General features: G+C 46.0%; 1 protein-coding gene across 3 annotated transcripts; it reads right to left on the bottom strand.

Moving 5' to 3' along the window:
* Positions 1-1,332: 1,332 nt before the first annotated feature.
* LOC119722699 (uncharacterized PE-PGRS family protein PE_PGRS54-like) lies at positions 1,333-22,734 on the bottom strand. Of its 3 annotated transcripts, none has more exons than XM_038192953.1 (10): positions 22,431-22,734; positions 19,780-20,039; positions 11,107-11,272; positions 9,742-9,842; positions 7,702-7,820; positions 6,999-7,141; positions 6,534-6,778; positions 4,559-4,618; positions 3,451-3,715; positions 1,333-3,099 (listed from the first exon to the last, which is right to left on the bottom strand). In XM_038192953.1, exons 2-10 carry the CDS (start codon positions 19,942-19,944, stop codon positions 1,541-1,543), a joined length of 2,823 nt encoding a protein of 940 aa, XP_038048881.1. In that variant the 5' UTR covers positions 19,945-20,039; positions 22,431-22,734; the 3' UTR covers positions 1,333-1,540. The 3 variants fall into 3 exon arrangements, with proteins under 3 accessions (XP_038048881.1, XP_038048880.1, XP_038048879.1); XM_038192952.1 differs by lacking the exon at positions 22,431-22,734 and adding an exon at positions 21,795-22,308 and having other exon boundaries at positions 3,451-3,712; XM_038192951.1 differs by lacking the exon at positions 22,431-22,734 and adding an exon at positions 21,795-22,306.
* Positions 22,735-22,806: the final 72 nt, after the last annotated feature.

Here is a 22,806-nt window from a genome sequence, read left to right as displayed (position 1 = left end):
TTTGCCGCTCGTGCTTGTCTTTTTACGTGCCAGCATCCAGGGTACGTTACGTGTCCAGATGGTCCGGGTATAGGCGCGTGGGACTTGACTGAAGGCTAGTGTGGAAATTGATTTTGAGCCCTTTAGCAAATTAATAGCTATGCTGCAATCTCCTGTCAGATAGGGAATCCTGATTACGAGTCATCTTTATAATTCTCAGACCTATCACCCAGTACGATTCTACATTTTTGGATTGCCTCTAATTCCATAGTAATACTAGAATGCCAAATAGTGTCTGCATATTCGAGGGTGGGTCTAACATAGCCAGAGTATACAATTCTCAGCTCATTGGCATCAAACCCCAATCTGTTCAGTGTCCTAAACATGAGCAGGCTCTTATTTGCATGTGCCACTCCCTATTCAAATGACCCACCCTGAACCACTGTACCATGTCTCATTTACATATCAATGCTAAAGTACGTTTATTCTAATTCGTTCCGGGTACTGAACCGAATAAATCAACATTTTCTGCCACGGAAATCGTCTGTCCGTCTGACGTGTCGCAACGTACGTTGTATTGCTGTAAAACTGAAGTTTATAGCCTTATAAAAACAAAAGACGCCTACCAACACACAAAAATATTCAACAAAGAATTACTTAACTTAATCAGTGAATTATTATATACGCATTTTACTTGTAAATACAATCATAAATAATCCTACGTTAACAGACTTTATGAGAATTGAAAATATAAGTGATGTCAGTTTTAACTGAAAACAAGTTGATAATACTCATATATATTTTATTTATTTATTTCTTATTTACTTCTTATTTATTTCTTATTTATTTACCCTGGGGAACCTCTCCGTGGAACACTGTTTTCCAGAGGTGCCCAGAAATTACAGTACAAAAAAAAGTAGTACATGTAAACAGTAAAATGCGGGGGTACATGAAAACACATTAAAATATATGGAAATAAACCTGGACCAGCAAATAAAGACAAACATTAGACAAACACCGAAAAAAGTACTGAAAAAAGAAACAGCACCTATACATACATTAAAATAATCCACAGCAAAAGGGCTTCGCACTCCGCGCTTGCACTGGTTCTCATAGCAAATGCCCCAACGATGTGCCCCCGTCTAAAAAAATCCTGGATCTGCACTTGATGGTGATTGATGAATAGTCAAGGTTGACGTAGACGTACTTTCCTCACCTTCCACCGCTGTGCCCGGGTTGGAATCCCGCCCGGGCCAACATGTGGATTGGTTTTTAAGTCCCTGCCTGATTCCGGGGGTTTTCCCCAGAATCTTCTGGGGTTTTCCTCCCACCCCTAAAACTGTAATTTCTTCTTATTGTCTACTCTCTACAGGTTTCCTTGGGCGCTTTTGAGGAATGCTTGGTTTCACTATAATAATAATACCGTCTCTCACCCTTTTTTTCTGAATCTCTCTCTTTTCCTTCCTCTTTTTCTCTTCCCGCTGAAAACGCAGTCGAAGGGGGGGGGGGGGCATTTGCCCCCCCCCCCCCTCAATTTGTGAGTCTGGCGCCGCCATTGCTGCTATGATCCTCCTCGTTCTTCTTCAGTTCGGCCCTGGCCAGTTGCTGCAGCCGCCTCCTCGCCCACTCTCCTGCTTCCGTCTGGCGCTGGTCCTCCAGTTTCATCACTTAGGCTTTGGCTTGTCGCTGGACCTCCTCCCATTTCCTCTGCTCCTTCCTTTGCCTCTCCTCCTCCCACTTCCTCTGCTCCTCCTGTTTCCTTTGCTCCTCCTGTTTCCTTTGCTCCTTCTGTTTCCTTTGCTCCTTCTCCCTTCTCTGCTCCTCCCTTTTTCTCTGCTCCTCCTGTTTTCCCTGCTCCTCCCGTTTCCTTTGCTCCTCCCATTTTCTCTGCTCCTCCCCCCTTCTTTGCTCCTCCAGTTTTCTCTGCTCCTCCCTTTTTCTCTGCTCCTCCTGTTTTCCCTGCTCCTCCCTTTGCCTCTGCTCCTCCCGTTTTCTCCCCTCCTCCTGTTTCCTTTGCTCCCTCCCCCTTCTCTGCTCCTCCCCCTTTCTTTGCTCTTCCCGTTTTCTCTGCTCCTCCTGTTTCCTTTGCTCCTCCCCCCTTCTCTGCTCCTCCCCCTTTCTTTACTCCTCCTGTGTCCTTTGTTCCTCCCTTTGTCTCTGCTCTTCTCTTTTTCTCTGCCTCTCCTGTTTCCTCTACTCCTCCTGTTTTCTCTGCTCCTCCCGTTTTCTCTGCTTGTCCCTTTTTCTCTGCTCCTTTCATTTTCCCTGCTCCTCCCGTTTCCTTTGCTCCTCCAGTTTTCTCTGCTCCTCCCTGTTTCTCTGCTCCTCCTGTTTTCCCTGCTCCTCCCTTTGCCTCTGCTCCTCCCGTTTTCTCTGCTCCTCCTATTTCCTTTGCTCCCTCCCCCTTCTCTGCTCCTCCCACTTTCTTTGCTCTTATCGTTTTCTCTGCTCCTCCCTTTGTCTCTGCTTTTCTCTTTTTCTCTGCTTCTCCTGTTTCCTCTACTCCTCCTGTTTTCTCTGTTCCTCCCATTTTCTCTGCTTGTCCCTTTTTCTCTGCTTCTCTCATTTTCCCTGCTCCTCCCGTTTTCTTTGCTTCTCCAGTTTTCTCTGCTCCTCCCACTTTCTCTGCTCCCACTGTTTTCCCTGCTCCTCCCCTTGCCTCTGCTCCTCCCGTTTTCTCTGCTCCTCCTGTTTCCTTTGCTCCCTCCCCCTTCTCTGCCCCTCCCCCTTTCTTTGCTCCTCCTGTGTCCTCTGCCCCTCCTGTTTTCTCTGCTCCTCTCGTTTCCTTTGCTCCTCCAATTTCCTCTACTCCTCCCGTTTTCTCTGCTCCACCTGTTTTCTTTGCTCCTCCCTTTGCCTCTGCTCCTCCCATTTTCTCTGCTCCTCCCCCGTTCTTTGCTCCTCCCGTTTTCTCTGCTCTTCCCCCTTTCTTTGCTCCTCCCATTTTCTGTCCTCTTGCCGTTTCCTCTCTTCCTCCTGTTATTTCTGCTCTTCCTCCTTCCGGCGCTGTTCCTGTTTTCACCGCTCTTCCCTCTGTTGTTCCAACAATTGCTGTTCCTGCCACTGCTGCTCCTCCATCTGCTTTTACTTCATCATCTCTTCCTGTTGCCATGTCGGTTTCTAGGGGGATGGGGGGAAATTGGGGCCACTAAGATTAATTAGTTACTGACATTAATTAGTTACTGGAAAACAATGTCATGACTGACGATCTGGTAAGGTACCTGAAGCTTTAGCTGTCGGCAACCAACAACAAGCACTGTAAAGATCCGGCATTCTCAGCAGTATTTACCATTTTTGGCCAGTAATCAGTTACTATGATTGTATGGATGTGTACATGTACCGTACAGTGGAACAAAATTACGATGTTGTGATTGCTGGCCACTATTTTGGGGAAAATCAACAGGCGAGCTACAGTGCCTAGGGCACTTTTGAGGAACTTTTGGTTTCACTATAATAATAATACTGCCTCACCCTTTTTTTTCTGCATCCTTCTCCTTTCCTTCCTCTTCAGGTTTTCTTTCCTCTTCTTCTCTTCCCGCTGTAAGCGTAGTCGCTCCTGTCGTTCTTTCTCCTTTTGTATCTTCTCTTCGTGCCTCCAGTGTTCCTCCTCTGCTTCCATCTGGCGCTGCTCCTCCTCCAGTTTCATCACGTAGGCTTCGGCTTGTCGCTGGACCTCCTCCCGTTTTCTCTGCTCCTCCTGTTTTCTCTGCTCTTCCTCCTGCCGGCACTTTTCCTGCTGAAAATGTCATGACTGATAATCTGGAAAGGTACTTGAAACTTCAGTTGTGTGCAACCAACAACAAGCACTGTAAGGACGTGGTATTCTCAACAGTATTAACCATTTTTGGCCAGCCATCAGTAGTCAGTTACTTTATGATTGCATGTAAAATGGATGTGTACATTTTCCCTCACGGTAGAAAAATATTATGACATTATGTTGGCCAGGATTTTATTAGGAAAATCAACATGTGAAAAACCAACCAACAAAAATTTAAATAGCCAACAAAACTAAAAAAAAAAAATTTGAACAATCAAAAGTGTGATTGAAAAGTCATTAAAGGAAAACTTTGGGCTGAAGAAAACTATCGGACCACTCTCTTGTCATTCTACAAATCTCGCAACAGTATTAATTATCTAACCCTAAGTCATGAAGATGGACAAAGATTTGTACTTCCAAGGCTACAAATTTTACTTCAAAGTCCAACACCTTGAAATCCTAAAGACCAACACAGAGACCAAGATCAAACAATGAAAACTGAAGACCTACATGTATATTATTTGACTACAGTTAGACTTTAATTAATGGATGTATGATCATTGCATGTGCCCATAAAGTCTCCCACTAAATATAATTAGGCTGAGGTTGCACAAACAACTGTGTCGAACCACGACAAAAACAAAATGCACTTCCACGTAGACATTAACGGCTACTTATTGAGGTCGTCATATTGAATCTTTGTCCAGCTGAAGATTCTTTTTTTTATTTCTCGCCAAAAAACTTTTCCTGATATTCCTGTGAGAGTTTGTCTGTTCCCATGTGGAACAGTTTCCTTGCTATGGAAAAAAATGCAATGCTTACCTGAGGGCCTACAAATAGTTGGGAGTGATCAAAGAACGGAGTCGAGTCACTTGGCCTTGGCTGAAAGAAAAGAAGATTTCAATCAGGGTAAGTGCTTAGTTGTTGGCTAATATGTTACTCTCACAATAAACAGAATCTTACAGTATGGATTCTGTGCAAAGTACCTCCTATAAATGGAGAGTTCGGGAGGGCATTGGAATGACATTCTAACAGGCCGCCATCGACACATGACACTCAAGCGAAGATTAGCTATGGCTTTGTGCACATTCAGAAAATCAGATCAGTCGTGGGTACCTTACGCCATATGCACACAAACCAGTACAGGCATACAGTGTGTCCTGTCCACTGGGCTCTCGAAAATGGTCAGAAAGCGCCCTCACTTGTTGGCGCATAGAGCCCATAGCCCTTGTGAGTTGTCACACCAGGGGTGGACGAATGGGGGTGAGAGCCGAATGCGTATGGTGGTCTGTGTGCCTCTTCCATTCTTAACAAAAACCGAGTGTGCTAAATATCAATACAAGAAATATCCCTTTTAAAGTCACAAATTTAACACTCTCTGGTTTCTACAGACATTATTCTGGCTTTTTTCTAGACCAAACATTAGTGTATTAGTCCAGTATCTAAAGACAACTTCCAGAAAATAATCTGTGTTCGCTTTGTTCTATCACGCAGTGAATCCTACACATGACCACGTCCTCGAATGCACTTACCGTGTAGTAGCACCTTCATGGACGCCCCTATTCCTGCACAAAATGATCTTTTTTGTAAAAATGATCTTTATAACATGTCGTTTTTATTCCTTTAAAGGATCATCATAGGTCTCATCTTTACTCAGCAGTTGTTTAATTCGTCGTTAATGGGCTAATGCGTCGTGATCACATGTCAGTGTGTGTGGTGGACCGTTGATCGATAATCACGCTGTACCTCTGCGTGCATCGCAACGCAAACTCAAATGAGATAGATTCCAACGTTGGTGGCGCATGTCTTGTGAATTGATTTGTGATTTGCTTGTGACCAGACTCATGATGTACCTGTGATTTATCATACGATTATCAGAACTAAATACTTGGATAAACCTCTTTGTGTAAAAAAAGTTTTTAAAGACTGACAATGAAGTCATCAGTCTAGAGCCATCTCCAGGAAGACAAAAAAAGGCAATCTTTTTTAAGGTTGAGTATATTATTTGTCATTTGTGCATTTTGTTTCGTTTGAAGCAACAAAAATGTTCAAAATCTAAAGAAGGGAGCTTAACAACTAAGCTGATGAAGTTTAGCTCTGTGAATGCTGTATATTCTGAGGAAAAAACAATATTCTAGAATATTGTTTTCTTTGAAAGTACAGCATTCACTGAGCTAAAACTTCATCAGATTAGTTGTTAAGTACCCATCTTTAGACTTTAAGCACTTTTGTTGCTTCAAACGAAAACGAATGTACAAATGACAAATGATCTACCCTACCATTAAAACTAGGCTGGGTGGTTTAACCCTAAAGGGGCCGGGTTATTTTGACCATCTCTCAGCCGGGGGGGGGGGGATTCCGCCCCCCCTAAGATCTCGGCCATCGAGTGACGAAAAATTTTGAAACTCGCCACATGCATAGAGCAACTCTTCCTAAACATACCCAAGAAATTTCATGACTATAGGTCAAAGGGTTTTGGAATTATGGCTAATTAATTATTCATATGTCACTGTATGTACGAATGGCAATTCTGCTCTGTGTACACGACGTATATGCGAAAATTCGAGCCAACCCGTGGTCTGATTTTTATGTTTTTGGTACCAAAAGATGCGCAAAGCTCGAGGCTAAAAAGTCATAACAGCTCGGGTCGCGAAAAAAATTTTTTTAGAGGCTATCACCCCCCCCCCCCCCGGCCCCTTTAGGGTTAAGGCAAAAACACTGACTCATGAGTTACTGGAGGCACACAAACTAAAAAATCATCAATCCTAATTCAAATATTTGTCCCAGCACTTCTTACATTCCTTGACTGTTGCTGGAACTGTTGTTGTTGCTGCTGCTGCTTCTGCTGCACTTTAACATGTTGGTCCCAAGCCAGGACCCCGTACTTCTGGAGGACGTCCACGACTAATTTGGTGTGGGCAGCTGGGCCAGATTTCTTGGCAACCAGGTGGAAGACCGAATCCCCAGATATGTCCGGCTGGTTCCTCCCTCCGCTCGTTGTGTAAAGGTGAATGAAGAGGTACTCCAACAGGCCCACCCATCCTGAGGAAAAATCCAGTAGAGATTTTGCAACAGTCTAACATGTGAGATATAACCTAATGTTGTAAGGGCACAACATGAGTGACCATGGAATTGCTCTCGAGATCATTACTAAGATAAAGATGGTTTTAGTTTTTAGCTGATCGATTATCTTTTCAAAAACAAGCTCAATGACGGTTTTTATTTTGAGTAGTGCTTTAACAGACCTCGTACGTGTACGTACCAGTTCTCAGGGCATTCTCCACAGCACAGTGCAAGGGGGTGTCCCCTTCCTTCTGGCTAAGCCCTACCACCTTGGAGCCATGTTTGAGCAGCTCCACTACCAACTGCATGCTCCAACTGTCGTATTCCCTGCTGGACAGGTCACTGCAAAAGAACTGAACTGTGTGAATGTGTGAAGAGTTTATTTTCAAAACGTGATATACGCCATTTCTTTCCTTCAGAAAATCTCATTCTCTCCTGGCTGCCAAAAAAAAATATGAAGGTTTAGAAACAGCTTTATAACACCGTTTTTATTCTTTAAAGCAGGGTTCGACCTTAGCGGTAGTCTACTTACCAATAGCGAGTAAAAACAGCAGCAGACTAGTCAAAACCATTCAAAGTAGCCTGCCTGGCGAGTATAAATTATTGTAAATAACATGTTTATGACATTCTGGTGCAAAAATTGAAAAATTCTATTGCCGACTAGTGAAAATGCTCGTGGTCTACATAAAAGTCTGGCTCACTAGTCCAGCTGGCTAGTAAAAAAAAAAGTTCAGGGCGAATCCTGTTTAGAGTTTGATAACTGTGAAAATCTTTCACTTTTTCAAATGGATATATCGCTTGTTGGAAAATTTAATTATTGACCACCAAATCTCATTTCAAGATCTAAACTGCACCACTTACAAAAGTCAGTTTCATATTTTGCGGCCTAAATAGGAACTTACCGGACTAAGGGTCGGAGGTCAATACCAGATGTGTCACAGCCTTTGGCTGCACCGCCTTGCCCAATCTCAAATGTCTTGCCCGACTGAGTACCACCGCGGAGGAACACCAGATGAAGACCCTGTTAAAAAGGGAGAATGGAGGCATTTGGTTTAGTTCATTTTTTATTTTATTTCTTTCTGGATATAAAAACCAAGGATTCTTTTAAAGTGTACGAGCACTGCAGATCAAGTGCTTGAATAAACCTAGGGGGAAAATAAAGTTTAAGTTTTAGAGGCAGAGATGAAACTGGCCTAAGGGGGAAAAAAAATCGGAAAATAGGCTGAACAAAAATCCTTGTCCGAAATCTAGGCCGCGCTGCAGTTTCATGTACAATACACTTCATGCCCAATTTCCGGACACTGTCACCTGTTTTATTTTAGATCCAAACAAAGTGTTACGATGAGAAAAATGTTCAGTGTTTTCATAAAATTAAAAAGCCGGAATCACGGTTATAGAGCAACGGACTCATCAACAAAGATGTTCACTTCTTACTTAAGTTAAGTTCACCATTCATGGCACCACTCAATCATTTTCATGATTCAACCGACTATTACGTTGAAAAATTGGGCATTAATTATCGTCTTTTCCTTCCAACAACTGCCCGTGAAATGTATAACTTATGCTCTCTTTCCCATCTTTAAGATCATCATTGTGATTTTTAAAGCATTGCGTTTTAAACAACTAAATCTGAAATGTACGAAATAACCACGCAGCATGTGGATTTTATTGCAGTTGACCTCCACGTGCACAACCTTAAAGCTCTCTGTATGTATTCAATCATGTCATATGTTAATGCTTATTACCAGCTGTAAACTACTCCAAATTTTGGTTTGCGTTTACCATGCAATGTGTGCACTGACGACTGGCAGTACAGAATGATTAAAATTGCCCTCGCAATACAGATGTCACAGTGCCGTTTTCATAAAAAATTTGAAATTTAATTTTAAATACAATGTATCGGACTTTGTGGCTAAAAATCGTCAGAAAAATTGGAGTTTTGGAAGTTAATTTGAAAAACTCAGATTTCCGATTGAAACTGGAAAAGTATCATCTCTGGATTGAGAATACTCCAGGGACCTTGGAATCAGGCAGGGACTGCAAGCACAATCCACCTGTTTGTCGAGAGGGGATATATATGAAGACTTTTTAGACTTTTTTAGAACCCGTTCTTGGGCCGATGTCACAAAACGCTAAGATGCATCTTATGACGGATCGATTTTGCTAAAGTTAAAATGCACTCCTCAGCAACGTGGCGGAACTCCTCTGAACTGTGGTCTTAGGGTCAGTTTTTAGGGTCAGCTTATCTCATGATTATGAAACACACCAATGCAGGACTTGTTTTTCAAAGACTGACACCCACATTGGTACCAAAAGTGGGGGAGGGGTTCATTTTCCCCTACCCACAACTTTCTGATATTTTTGTGAGGCGTTCTGGCAAAATGAGACAGAACTGGGCAGGGGCCATAGCGGAGAAAAATATGCACAAAAAAATGAGTGAGGGTGATTTTGATTTTTGGATTTATTAATATATGTAATCTTTGATACATCTACTACACATTTTTTAAAGAAAAAGTATAAAAATCATGGAAGTTTTTTGAAGGAAAAAAAATTGGCATCTTCATTTTAACGACTTCAAAATTTGACACTTTAGGGCCCTTTTTCTCAGTATATTTTATTTTTATGACATGTCGATAAATGCAAACTGTAAACAACAGCCACAACTTGTCAATGAAATGTCTGATTAAATTGCAACAAAGAGTATTGTAAGGAGAATTTGTTCTCTTCCTAATACCCCCAATCCCTCATTTTGACCTCTCCCCAGTTCTGTCTCAATTTGCCACAACGCCTCACATTTGTCTTCTGCCTGCCTGCTTTTGGATATCCCGCTACTAAGACGTACATTGTGAGTACTCCTTCACTTGCAGAAAGGTTGATAGCAATTGCTGACACCTTGCCCTCCTAACACTGGAACAGAACTTGAATGAAGGGTTGTTTTATACCTGATACTCTTTGTTCCTGGCCAGGCGTTGCACAACTTCAGTCCACACGGATGTAGAGACGTCCAGAAGTCTGAAGAGGAACTGTGATTTCTGCCACTTATCTGCACGAAAAAAACAACAACAAAAAACAGTTGCAACAGGCTACTGCAGGTGTGTGGAACTTGGAAGTTAACCTTATCAAACAAACTACATTTGTATAAGTTTCAATTCAAGCTATAGTCCATCATTTGCAGCCATCCGAAAAGTAACTGGCGTAATTACTGTTGAAAAACAAACTTGGTTGAAAGATAGTAAGGGAACTAAACTCCCTGTGAAATTATTCTTTCTGGGAAGCTGTCAGTTTGAAGTAATCAACGAAAGAAGGCATTTCCAACGGTGATTCTTAAGAAGCACCGTAGGAAAATTAAAATTAGTAGTTCGTTTTGTTATTCAGCGCAGCGCGCACAAGTATTGGAACGATGCACACGCGCGCGGTTGTTATAATTCGTCGGATCAGTGCGCGACGCCGCGTATAGCTGCAATTCAAAACAATTCAAAACATGATTCAGTAACTTTTGATTTGAAATTGAGATCTTAGAATGCTGCTTTTCTCGGAATGTACAGCTGAAGCTTAGCTGAAACTTGATCAGGTTAGTTGCTCAGTATCCTTCATCAGATTTTGAACACTTTTGTTGCTTCAAACGAACAAAATGCACTGATTACAAATGATGGACTATAGCTTTAACACAACCTACACAAGACTATCTAAGATAAGCCAGAAGATCCAGGCAAGATAACTCGAATTTGCCAGGTACTGCCATCGTACCCCTGGGCTCCCTGTCAGCATGCTTGTCTTATGGAGCCCAAGCATGGTCAAGCCCTTAAGATAGCACGCTTCATATGCAAATCACTATTTCAGGTCAAATCACAATTAAGGTCGCATAAAATAAGTACAAGTACACATATATACAAAGAACAAAGGTCAAAAGCCAAATATCAAAATTAACATATAAGAGAATCTTAGAAACTACATGTATGGGCAATTCCATGCAAAAGTTCACATGCATCCTTCCGAATATTGACCTCACTTCATTATTATTTGTAATTAGTAAATTAAAAAGAAGTTAAGACCTTTATTTCTGCTTTCGTATTGTGAAAAACTTCTGTTCATTAACAAATCATGAATACTGAGGTCAGTAACGGAACGATGTACGTCCACTTTTGCCTGGAATTGCCCATAAAACAAATCTTGCCACTACTATCCTTAATGTAAATGTGCAACGTGCGTTCCAAAGCCATGTAAATCATTGGATTGCACAAAAAGTTTCAGTTAAAAATGTGTAAGTCAATATTAGGATCTGTGGCGCTACCAGAGCAAAAACTCACCCCACAGTTGAACAGTCAGAATTGTGATCTCATAGACAAAGTTGGAGCGGAAGTCATCAGCCTCCTTGCCGTCACCTAGAATCTTGGGATAGCCGTCGATGAGGGCCTCCAGTGCTTCATCCTCCTTGCCCATCTGCTTCATGACAGTAGCAGCACGCCAGTAACCCTGATAATAAGGAGCAAGTGCAACAGACCTTATGCATACCAGCCATCTAAGAGGGCATCAGATCTGTTGATATTTTAATTCCAAGTACAAAAAATGTACAAAAGGCTCACTCTGCATATCCCATCAAAACCAAAGCACTGCCCTCTAGGATGGCTGCTACATGGGAGGGGGCTCGTGGGGCTTGAGCAGCCCCCCCCCCCCCCCAAGAGGTTGTAATTTTTGTTTTTTAATCCCACGATTTGACCCTGGTGATATGTATGTAGCCTATTTTCGAGTAGTATAATAGGGGTGTAAGTGGCACCAACAACGTCAACCCCCCTCCCCCCCCCCCCCAAAAAAAACGTGTAAGCTTCCCCCCCCCCCCCCAGCCAAATCCTGGGTCCGCCTCTGCTGTCAAGGACCCTTCATTGGTTCATGAGCGGTAGATTTATGAAGTACCAGTACATGTACCTTGCATCAAGTGCACTTTAAAGCAAAGTACACTTATGATAATCAAATGTCGTCACAAATTCATCTACACTGTACTCCAGTCAATTTCACAAAGTGCCTATCTCAAATCACAATTAAGGAAGAAGGGACAGGTTGTTATATACATGTAGATATTAACCATGCTTCTACTGGTATGTTAAAGTTTTTTCACAATTTCAGTGATCAGGAATCTATAAAGTCGTGTATGTTTCTTCGTTGTTAGCTGAAATGTGAAGTGGGTGATGCAAGAAATAGCAGGGGATCAAAATATTCAGCAGGGGCGGCAAAACTTTAATTGTTTTGCGGGACAGCCCACTCCCCCAAGACCTCTTGTGGTGAACACTATTTAATGAAAGTCTGTCAAACCATAAAATATGATATATTATTAAACAAGGGAATAAATGTGTGCTTGGGATTGTTTAAACACTATGTTTAAGACTGGTTGGAGTCTGGAATGGTGATAATTACCCAAGGCAAGTTGACTTGTTTTGACTTTTGGTTTCGAAACATTTTGATTTTTGACCGAAAAGGTATAAATATATTGTAGCGTAGACCTAGTTGGGTTCTTGTCCCCCAATTTAGCAAAATGCCAAAAGGGGACGCAATTGACTCAAGGCTTGAAGCAAAACTCAACTTGTTTCGTTTTAATTCTCTAAAGACCGGCTACCTGCCGCAATGCTTCCAAAAACACAACTGAACATTCTCAGCATACATACTGTCTGAAAAAGTATACATTTGTAACAACTTAACCCAGCCCTGGAACTTATCCAAACCCTTCCCGCGTACCCAAACAAAAGAACCCAATTGAAGAGATCTATTTACAACAACCTATTTCCGGAGCGCGCGCCGGCCCAGACCCAAAACCAGGCCAGGTGCGCGCCGCCGGAGGCACTCGGCCGGCGGCGGTAGCGCCGTCTACTACTGGTAACTACGGAAAACAAACTGTCCGCTACACTGCCCCCTCCCAAAAATGGCCTATTCTCCTGAATAGGGGGTAAAATACGGGGGTTTTTTGTTTTTGTTTTTTTTCTTTGTTAATAATTTTTTTTTCAAAACAAATTATTCAAATAATGTTAGATGAGCATGATCAGAAGAGACGAAATCGAATTACAAAAATCTACAAATCACTGTTCGCAAGTTTGTCTAAATTAGTGTCCATTAGCTTAGCTAGGGTGTCCGCGAGAATGTTGGTTAATGTTGATTTAGGCCGCAATTTGGTTCCTAATTCAAGCAAATACACAACAATCATCGGAGACTACCCACAGTAAGTCCATTTCAGCTTGACGTTTCTACGTGGGCCATCTACCATGGTCCCTCTCCCAGGCCGTCACGGTGCCATGTCCGCCACCAGATGTCCCCCGGTTCCCGGAATCCAACGGCCTCAGTTTCTCTGTATACCTGGGTGCCGTCTGGTTCCGTCTTTGTCTCCCTGGTGGAAGTTGAGAACTCCTCCGTCATCAGCACCGGCTCTGTCTGGGCGGCGGCTTCCGAAGTCTTCACCTCTGCACGCTGTAACTCTCTTGGTGGTGAGCACCTACTCAAGCCTGCTGTCTCCACCCGGTCTGCCTGGTACCATCACCCTTGAAGATACAGCCTTGCCTCGGACGAGTGATTCATCGGAGAAATTCTCCTCACCGGGGCCGGCGCGGCAACGCCCCCAACAGCTGCTCCCTCGCCCGCCATCCCTCCACCGGTTGCTGCCTCATGGGATCTGGCATGTCGAGCCAGGTAGTCGGCCCGCCGGTAGGTCTGGGGGCATTGTCCACAACGAAAAGACCGCCCTTCATGCGCCGCCTTCTCGTGCCTGCGTCTATTGTAAGACGATGCATACTGTTGTCCGCACTCTCTGCAGTTGTACGTTGTACATTCCTCCATCACTGTCTGTTCCTGTCCCAGCTCGCTATGCGTATGGCGATGGTCGTTAGCGCCCTCTGCAGGCTCGCTAGTGTTAGGATAAGGGTAGACTTGCTGCAAGTATCGCGGGGGCTTGCGAACTGCTCTGCCCCGGCGTGTTCGTGGTGTGCTTGTCTTTGGTTCTGAGCAAGCCGTTGTATGCTGTTGATTGCCCGCTCCGGCGGCGGGGCCGCCCGCTCCGGCGGCGGGGCTGCCCGTGCCGGTGGCGGGGCTACCCGCGCAGGGAACTGGGCTACCCGCTCCGGCGGGGGAGCCGTTCGCGCCGGCGACGGGGCTGCTTGGTTGGCCTGAAGACAATACCAGCTCAAACTCCTTGAATCCACAGTCCTCTGCACTAACTCCTTTGCAAATTTTCAACCTGTCTGCGTGAACCACCAGCGGGCTAGAGCGAGGGGTTTTCCGAATCCTGTACACCACATCAGACAGTCTTTCCAGTACGACAAAGGGACCAGTCCAGCTCAGGCTCAGCTTCGGGCAAACTCCCTTCTTCCTTGCCTTGCAATGGAGCCACACCACATCTCTCCTGTTGTAGACCACCTGCACTGCGTTCCTGTCATAATGCTTCTTCTGGGCCCTCATTTGTGTACTGCTAGCCTTCCTGGCAACCTCGTGGGCCAACTTCAACTTCTTTTGAAGATTTTGGGCGTACTCACATGGGTTGATACGCGCCTCCTCTGGGGTGGCAGCCAACAGTGGGTCAACCGGCATCCTCACCTCGCGGCCCAACATCATTGCGTTTGGCGTCTCCTTTGTAGTGTCATGCTCTGCCAACCGGTATGCCATGGCAAGGAGGGCTAAATGCTCGTCCCAGTCAGTTTGGGATTTGTTCACCCACAGGGTTAGCATGGCTTCAATCGTCCGGTTGAACCGCTCGATCATTCCGTCGGACCTGGGGTGATACAGAGTGGTGCGGGTCTTTCTGAGGCCGAGGATTGAGCACATTCTTGTGAAGACCTCAGACTCAAACTCCCTTCCTTGGTCAGAGTGGACTTCCAGGGGAACACCGAACCGGGCGACGAACTCGTCCACGAGTTTGGTTGCGACGGTCTTGGCAGTGTGATCTGGGATTGCATAACATTCGGTCCACTTGGTGAAATAGTCTCCCACCACAATGATGTACTGGTTACCTCTGTCAGTGGGAGGGAGGGGACCCATGACGTCAACCGCTATTCTTTCCATAGGTGCGCCCACATGGTAGTGCTTCATCTCTGCTCTCTTGGCCCTAGCTGGTGGTTTCCGTCTCTGACACTGTTGGCACCGCTGGACCCAGCGACGAGCGGACTGACGCATAGAAGACCAGTAGAAGTTGCTTCTACACAGTTTAGCAAAGGTTTTTGCAACACCGAAATGTCCTCCGGTTTTTTCGTCATGATACTGCCTCAGTATGGCAGGTTGCCGTTCCCGGGGTACCAAAATTCTCAGTCGGGGCTTATCAGTCGGTCGACTTGGCTCCCACCGGATACACAGGGCTTCCTGCTCCACCACCAACTGTTCAAAGCAAGCCCACCAGAATTTGATTTCTTTGCTCAAGGGTGCTACACTCTCCCAGGATGGCCGTCGACCATGCGCCACCCACTGCAGCACTTCCTTCAAGTCATCATCGCATTGCTGTGACCTGGTCAGCTGCTCATGACTTAGCTCTGTGGCGTTGGCATTTGGAAGTGATCTGGAACCCCCTGGCTCTGCATCTTCCCCTGGGTGATGTACTGCCTTCAGTGTTGGTTTGGGCAGTGAGGCTACTGTCTCCGGGGGTTGGGCTGTTTCCACCTGTGGAGAGGCTACTAGACCCATGGGCCCAGTTGCCTGCTCCAATGGTGGGGCATCCTGTACCGGCCGGGCAATTGCCTGCACCACGCTGCATCCTACATGTTTCATTTGGGGCTGCCGCAAGTCTTCAATGTTCACCATGGTGCCAGGGCTGATTTCCTCCTTCGATATGTGGTCACAGTTAGGGAAGCATTTCCTGGACAATGCATCAGCGTTTCCGTGGCGTCTACCAGACCGATGCTCAATGGCAAAGTCATAGATGCTGAGCTTCTGCAGCCATCTGGCAAGCTGTCCCTGGGGATCTCGAACACCAAACATCCATTTCAGGGGCCGGTGATCTGTACGAATCCTGAAGCGAGTCCCATAGAGATAATGATGGTACTTCTTCACAAAGTGCACAATGGCCAGGAGTTCCTTTCTTGTCACGCAATAGTTCCTTTCCTGCTTGGTCAAAGCTCTGCTTCCGTAGGCAAGGACACGTTCCCCATCCTCCTGCACCTGTGACAGCACAGCACCAATTGCTAACCCGCTGGCATCAGTGTTGAGGATGAACTCCTTTCCTGGGATTGGACAGGCCAGTATAGGAGACGACAGGAGGCGATGCTTCAGCGCTTCAAACGCTTCCTGGCATTCCGCCGTCCACCGGAATGGCCTACCCTTCTCGGTGATTTGGTGCAAGGGTCGAGCAATCTGAGCGAAGCCCTCAATAAACCGCCTGTAGTAGGAAACCAGTCAAAGGAAGCTTCGGACATCAGCAACAATGGCCGGCTGAGGCCAGTCCCGCACAGCACGAACCTTTTTAGGGTCAGTAGCAACCCCACAGGTGATACCACATGACCGAGGAACTCCACCTGCCTCTGAAGAAGCCTGCACTTTTTGGGTTTCAACTTCAGGTTGGCCGCATGAAGCCTCTGCAAAACTAGGCAAATTCTTTGTTCCTGTTCATCAAACGACCGTCCAAATACGATGACGTCATCGAGGTACAAAACAGCCACTTGCCATTGCAATCCCGCGAGGGCACGCTCCATCAAGCGCTCGAAAGTGGAGGGCGCGTTGCACAACCCGAAAGGCATGGTAATAAACTGGTAAAGCCCGCCTCTCCCCGTACTAAATGCAGTCTATGGCCTATCTTCCTCAGCTACCTTTACCTGCCAGTACCCAGAAGCAAGGTCCAGGGTCGAGAAGAATTGGGACCCTGCCAGTGAGTCAAGGTTGTCCTCTATGCGCGGGAGTGGGTGTGCGTCCTTCACTGTAACCTCGTTCAGCCTTCGGTAATCAATACACACTCGGACAGACCCGTCCTTCTTCCTCACCAGGACAAGCGGTGAACTCCATGGACTCTCCGATGGCTCAATGACACCCTGCGAGAGCATTTTTGCTATTTCCTTGTCCGCCACCTCCCATTGGGTTAAGGGTACTCTCCTCGGTCGTTGTCGAATGGGTGGTGCTGTCCCGGTCTCGATGCGGTGCTGGGTCAGGTTAGTTCGGCCAATGTCTCCATCCCCAGTAGAGAACACGTCACTGAACCGTCTCAGTAAGGCTGCAAGTCTAGCTCGCTCATCAACCGTTAACCCTCCGCAGCTGGACTCAAACAGTGAAGACAGGTGTTCAGGTACTCCCAGCTCTTCACTCTCCCTTGTCTCTTGTTTTTCCTGTTCTTTGTGTTCCAGTACTGCAACACTATCCACTGGCCCCAGGATGGCGGCAGCAGTCCCCTTTCTGAGCATGAGTGCTTCAGGCGATAGGTTTAAGAGTCTCACTGGTACACGGTTGTCCTGGGTATGCACAAGGGCACTGGCCACGAGAACCTCGCGATTCTCGACAACCGTCTCTCTATTCTGCAGCACACCCAATGTCGGCAGCTCGCCTCCACCGCTGACAACTTGGCACTCCAGTAGCATTTCAGAAGAAGGGGGCACAGCGACATTCTCAGTAATCCGTACCCGACAGATTGCAGGCATCTGTGGATACTTCTGATGAGGGACCCTATAGTTACCGACGGTGAGACACTCCTCCTCCCAGATTAGCTGGCATTTGTTTTCCCGCAAGAAGTCCAGTCCCAGGATGGCATCGTCACTCACGTCTGCCACCCAAACGCAGTGTAGGATCTGACTCCCCCCCTATCTCCATAGGCAGTTTCACTCGCCCAGCGATGCGCAGTTCACTTCCATCAGCCTGCCAAAATCTGCGATCTGCATGCATGAGTGTGGGCCTCACCTTGGGGTCTGTCCTTTGAAACAACCGGGTAGAGATGAAACTCTCCGTTGCACCCGTGTCAATCAGGAAACTCACAGCCATGTCCATAATCTCCCCTCTGACATAGAGTCCCTGTTCACGAGAGGATGTCGGTCGTATTGCAACACCGGGCGGTGGTGGGACTTTCATCACCGGAGGTGGGGCTGCCTGCGCCGGCGGCGGGGCTACCCGCTCCGGCGGAGGAGCTGCCGGCGGCGGCGCCTGCGCCGGCGGCAGGGCTGCCTGCACCGGGGGCGGGACTTCCTGCACTTTAGGTACACTAGGCCTCTGGACATCTACGGCTGGGCTTTTGGCCCCCAAGACCAGCCTTACCTGGTTTAATGGATGCTGGTCGTCATTTAGGAGGGGACATTGGGCCCGGAAAAGGTCCAGGCTACCGCACTTCCAGCATCCTGGCTTCCAGTCGTCGGCCTTCTTTGTTCCTTGGCCACGGCGCTGTTTTTCCAACAGTTCACGCACCATTGTTGTCACCTCATCAGTCTGCGCAGGCTCCTCAGATTTCACCGCGTTGGCGTCGGGTATCACTGCCCTTGATCGTCCAGCTTTCTCCGTCTTGAACCATGCTTCAGCCTCTGCAACAATCTCCACAGCTTCGTCAAGCGTAGATGGCTTCCCTTGGAATAGTGCCCGTTTGAGGTCGATGTCGTCCAGGGCGTTCTTAAACTGTTCAATTTCAAAGTCCTCCATAAACTTTGAGCTGCTGTCGGGGTAGGCTCGGCGGACCAAGTTTCTGATGGCTTGGCCCAACTCGGCAACAGTCTCCCCTGCACGCCTTCTCCGTGAAGTCAGTTCAGCGCGGTGGCGAATGCGATGCTTTTCAGTCCCAAATCGCCAATCAAGGGCCTTGACTAACTCGTCGAAGGAGGATCGAGACTCCTTGGGCAAGGAACATGCAACTTCCAGCGCTGGGCCTTTCATTGCAACCATCAGATAGTCTGCCCTCTGCTCTTGATTCCAGCAGTTGATCTTGCTGACTCGTTCGAAGTGCACCAGGTAGTCCTCGATACATGACGACCCGTCGTACTCCCGAGCCTTTACCTGCGGTACTGCTGCAGTGCGTTCCACGTTTGCGTGCTGGCCTACCGCATTTGCAGCACTGTATCCACTAGTAGTGGTTTCAGTATGCAATGCCGTGTGCCTGCCCGCATGACGAGGTTTGCAACCGCTGAATGCCTCAGTTGGGTGGGCTGGAGATTGGGGATAGCCAGAACGGTGCTCATCACTGTCAGACTCGCTGCACGCTGCCCGCCACTGTGCACGAAGATCCTGCACCAGTTTCTTCTGCGAGCTTCGTGGTTTCCGTCGCCTGCTGCTATCATCCTGGGAAAAGGAGCCTGGTGTCTCTGGTACGTAGTGTTGCCGTCTTCCGGCTCGGGATGAGGATCCACGAGTAGCTCGACAGCTGTCCAAAAATGACCGCTCTAACCGGTTGATCTCGGTGGAAATAACTATGTGCTTGGGGAGTACTTAAACACTATGTTTCAGACTGGTTGGAGTCTGGAATGGTAATTATCACCAATCCAGACTCCATACCCCTATCATTCCAGACTCCAACCAGTATCATTTTGTTCAACAATTTTACTTTCTCTTTTTTGAAAGGAGTGTCCAGATGGAGAGTAAGACGTATAACAACTCCTTTTAGGGAGATTGGCACGCATGTTGCGCGTACTGCATGATGACGCGCAGATGCAGCTGTGGTGAGTGCGTTGTGAATTTAGGACTTAATACTGAATCACTGGTAGTATTGCGCATACGTGGGGATTGAGGATTGTGAACATTCAACCAATAAAATGGTAAAATTTAGGCACAAGTTTCATAGGATTCCAAATTTGATGTGACACTGGAAAAGTGTTTAAGACCAGCCAGCCATGTCTTTATCGTCCATTTAAGACTGGCCACATGACGGGCTCTTGACCAAAGGAAATGGGTAAGGTATTTATGAATAACTGATTAACGTTTATCTGTACATAATCATAAACTTATAGGCCTTGTATTTCAAAAGCAAAGAAAGATTTTGCTCGGATCAGGTCACCTTCTAGGCCTTCTTAACTGAAAGATTTGAATATGATACGCACTCAAACATGTGAACTCCACGACCTCACCTTTTGGAATGAGGGGTCGATTTTAATGCACTCTATTGCATCTTCAAAGGCCGGGCCAAGCTGTTGGAGTTTCATCAGCGCCGTGCAGCGATTGCTGCGCAACATCGCCTTCTCTCGCGGCGTCAGTAGATCAAACGGATGCTCTGGATTCTCATCAATCTCCATGGCTTTGGTGTACAGACCGACGGCCTCTCTCGGTTTGTGGTGGACGATGTCATTCCCCTGTTGCTTCAGTTCCTCCACGTACCACCAAATGCCACCTGTTAATCCAAAAGAGAGAAAGGAGAATCAATTTTATAGAATATCAAACAAAGATAGACAGCACTCAGATAGGGCAAACCTCCGCCAAGGCCAAACAAGGTACATGAATGTCTCTAGCCTACAGCTGATAACCGAAGGCTTTATCAAAGAAGAACTACTAAGATACGCACATCTCTGTAACAACGACACAGATTTCTTCATTAGACAATAGACAGAATATCAAATGTGTTAAAACTTCTACACCAAAAAAAAACAAGAAAGAGGAAATTGCCAGTCATAAAAGACGTAACATTTGAAAACCATGAGCAATACTTCATTGTCGAATGAAACACGACCAAAAGAACCGCCTCTAGTCTTCAAGCAGCTAACAAAAGCATTGCTGAAACACTGGCATTTAATTTTTGAACACCAAAATTATGCAATCTGTTTCGCAGCAAACCAACTCTTGCCAATGAAAGGGTTAAGTGTGATAAAGTAGTAGGCCTAAGTAGAGCCTCGAGAACCTGAGAACTGCTTCTGTGATTTCTTCTGTCTCTTCTGGTCAACGTTACATTGTGGTGGCACCACTTAAACCAAAACATTGTGGTAGGACTCTAATAATAGCTAATACAGTTAACTCATACAAAAAAGCATGACTAGAGTCATGCCTGGTTGGGTCCAGGCGCGGTTCTACGGGGGGCTAGGGGGGGGGCTGTAGCCCCCCAAAAATTTTGTCTAGCCCCCCCAAAATAATTTCCGTAAAAAAAAAATTGCATTAGCAAAAAGAAGGATTTTGTTGACATGCGAACGGTCTGCCCCTAAAGAAGAAATAGCCGTGACAAGGGTGCATTAGTTAATATAGTGTGAATGATTTGAAAATATGGCATGAGCCCCCCCCCCCTCCCCCCTCCCCCCCCCCCCTCACCTAATGTGCCTTGCGATTTAGCGCGCCGTTATTTTCGGGTCGAGTGTTGTCGCCGCGCTGTCATCGTCATTTTACCCCCAAATTTCCCTAAAAAAAATCAAAACCCCTGCCCTCTATCTATGACATACCTGTTTATTGAGAATGTCGCCAACTAGTTAGGTAGGTCTAATAATTTTTAAAGTGGATTTTGTTCCCTTATAGGCATGGGCGTCGCGAGGGGGGGGGGGCAAGGGGGGGGCACTTGCCCCCTCCCCCCCCCCCCCCCCCCCCCCCGGAAAAGCAACAACAACAACAACAACAAAAAGAAAAAGAGGCGCGAAGACAAAGTGGTGTACATTTAATGAGTTAGGGGGAATGTCCCTGCCCCCCTCTCCAACTGATAAATCGAGAATGTGTTGAGAAATACAAGCATTTTTTGGCAAAAAAAATTGTTGCCCCCCTCTAGAAAAAATCCTGGCGACGCCCATGCTTATAGGAACCGGGCCCTTCACTTCACGATCGCCCGGTTTTTACCCCATGGGTGTTTTTACCCCAGTTTACCCAAGTTTTGCCCTTTTTCAGATGTCTAGTTTTCGTGAAATTTCATGTTGAAATTTTGATTCGCAAACGTGTGCAAACGAATCTGGAAATTTCACAAAAATTTAAGAGGGTGAGTATGCTTCTGAAGCAAAAATAAACTACAAACTAAGCCTAAATGTGAACGTAAATCAAAATTTGACAATGTTTTTGTACATGATGAAAGTGTGGCCTTTATTTACAGAGGTAGTCCAGTAAATTGGCTACATTTATGGGGCTAGGATTTAAGTAGGAAAGGAAGTGAGTGAAATAACGCACGCTACACTACACGTACCAGGCATCCTAGCGAAGTCATGAAAGTCGCGCTCAGTCGCCATCGGATGATGCATGGCACGAGCACGTCGCCGTGTTCGATGCCACTCGTCATCGCGAGCGTCCATCTTGCTTCAGTTTTACTGGTCTCTTCTGTTTCTGTCAGTGTCAGGCAATATTTTCGAAATGTGAATTTAAGCTTAAGTCAGCACAGCCGATTCTGTAGCACTCTTCACAATCACAAACTCACTGGCGAATTGATTTCACAATCAGGCACGGGTTTTCCCCCGACGATGTCATCAATCGGCACGCGGGACACGTGCATCGCATGCGCAGAGCTAACTAGAGGGCCTTTTTAGGCGTTTACAAAACCTCCGCTTCGTTCCGGCTCCGTCTTTGTCTCCAGTCAAAGATTTTCGTTATGCGTTCAAACCCAATAAAAGACGCCAATTGTGAGAAGTCCATAAATGTGTTAGGCGAACATGCAATAATGATAGGTCCTGTAAAAATGCCTTGCATTAAATTACTGTGTAGGAAGAAAAGGCACAAACAAATGCAATTTTCACTGGAGGTTCAGGAGACTCCATCCTGATCCACCCACAATCTTGTTTCAACAATTTCATATATTCAACCTTAAAATGAAGGACTTCACCCTAACCTTCCCGAATTCATCACCGCATTTTGGTAGGTAAGCCATGAATACGAAGTCCATCAAAATTCCTATAGAAGTGGTGGTCTTGTGGTGGATTTCAGCGGATTTGGTCCTGAAGCATTATGTGAAGCAGGGTCAGTGATGTATTTTGGCGGACGTGGTCCAGTACTTTAAAAGACACTAGGGAGTTAGGGTTGATGGATTTAAGAAAACAGTTTTAATATTTTTCTCCCAAATGAGAGGCAATTGCATATAAACCAACAGAGCAGGAAAATAATCTCATGTTTAGGCCAAAAAAAAAAGTCTCTGGTTTCTGGTATGCGCATGCGTCGCCGTAGCCATGCGCGTCGGCAAAATGAAAAAGTTTTTTTTTCAATGAAAG

This window comes from Patiria miniata, unplaced genomic scaffold (assembly GCF_015706575.1).
Source record: "Patiria miniata isolate m_02_andy unplaced genomic scaffold, ASM1570657v1 HiC_scaffold_16, whole genome shotgun sequence".
Classification (NCBI taxonomy): Eukaryota; Metazoa; Echinodermata; class Asteroidea; order Valvatida; family Asterinidae; genus Patiria; species Patiria miniata.
Note: the sequence above shows the minus strand (reverse complement) of the source record. Positions and strands in the feature narration are given on the sequence as shown.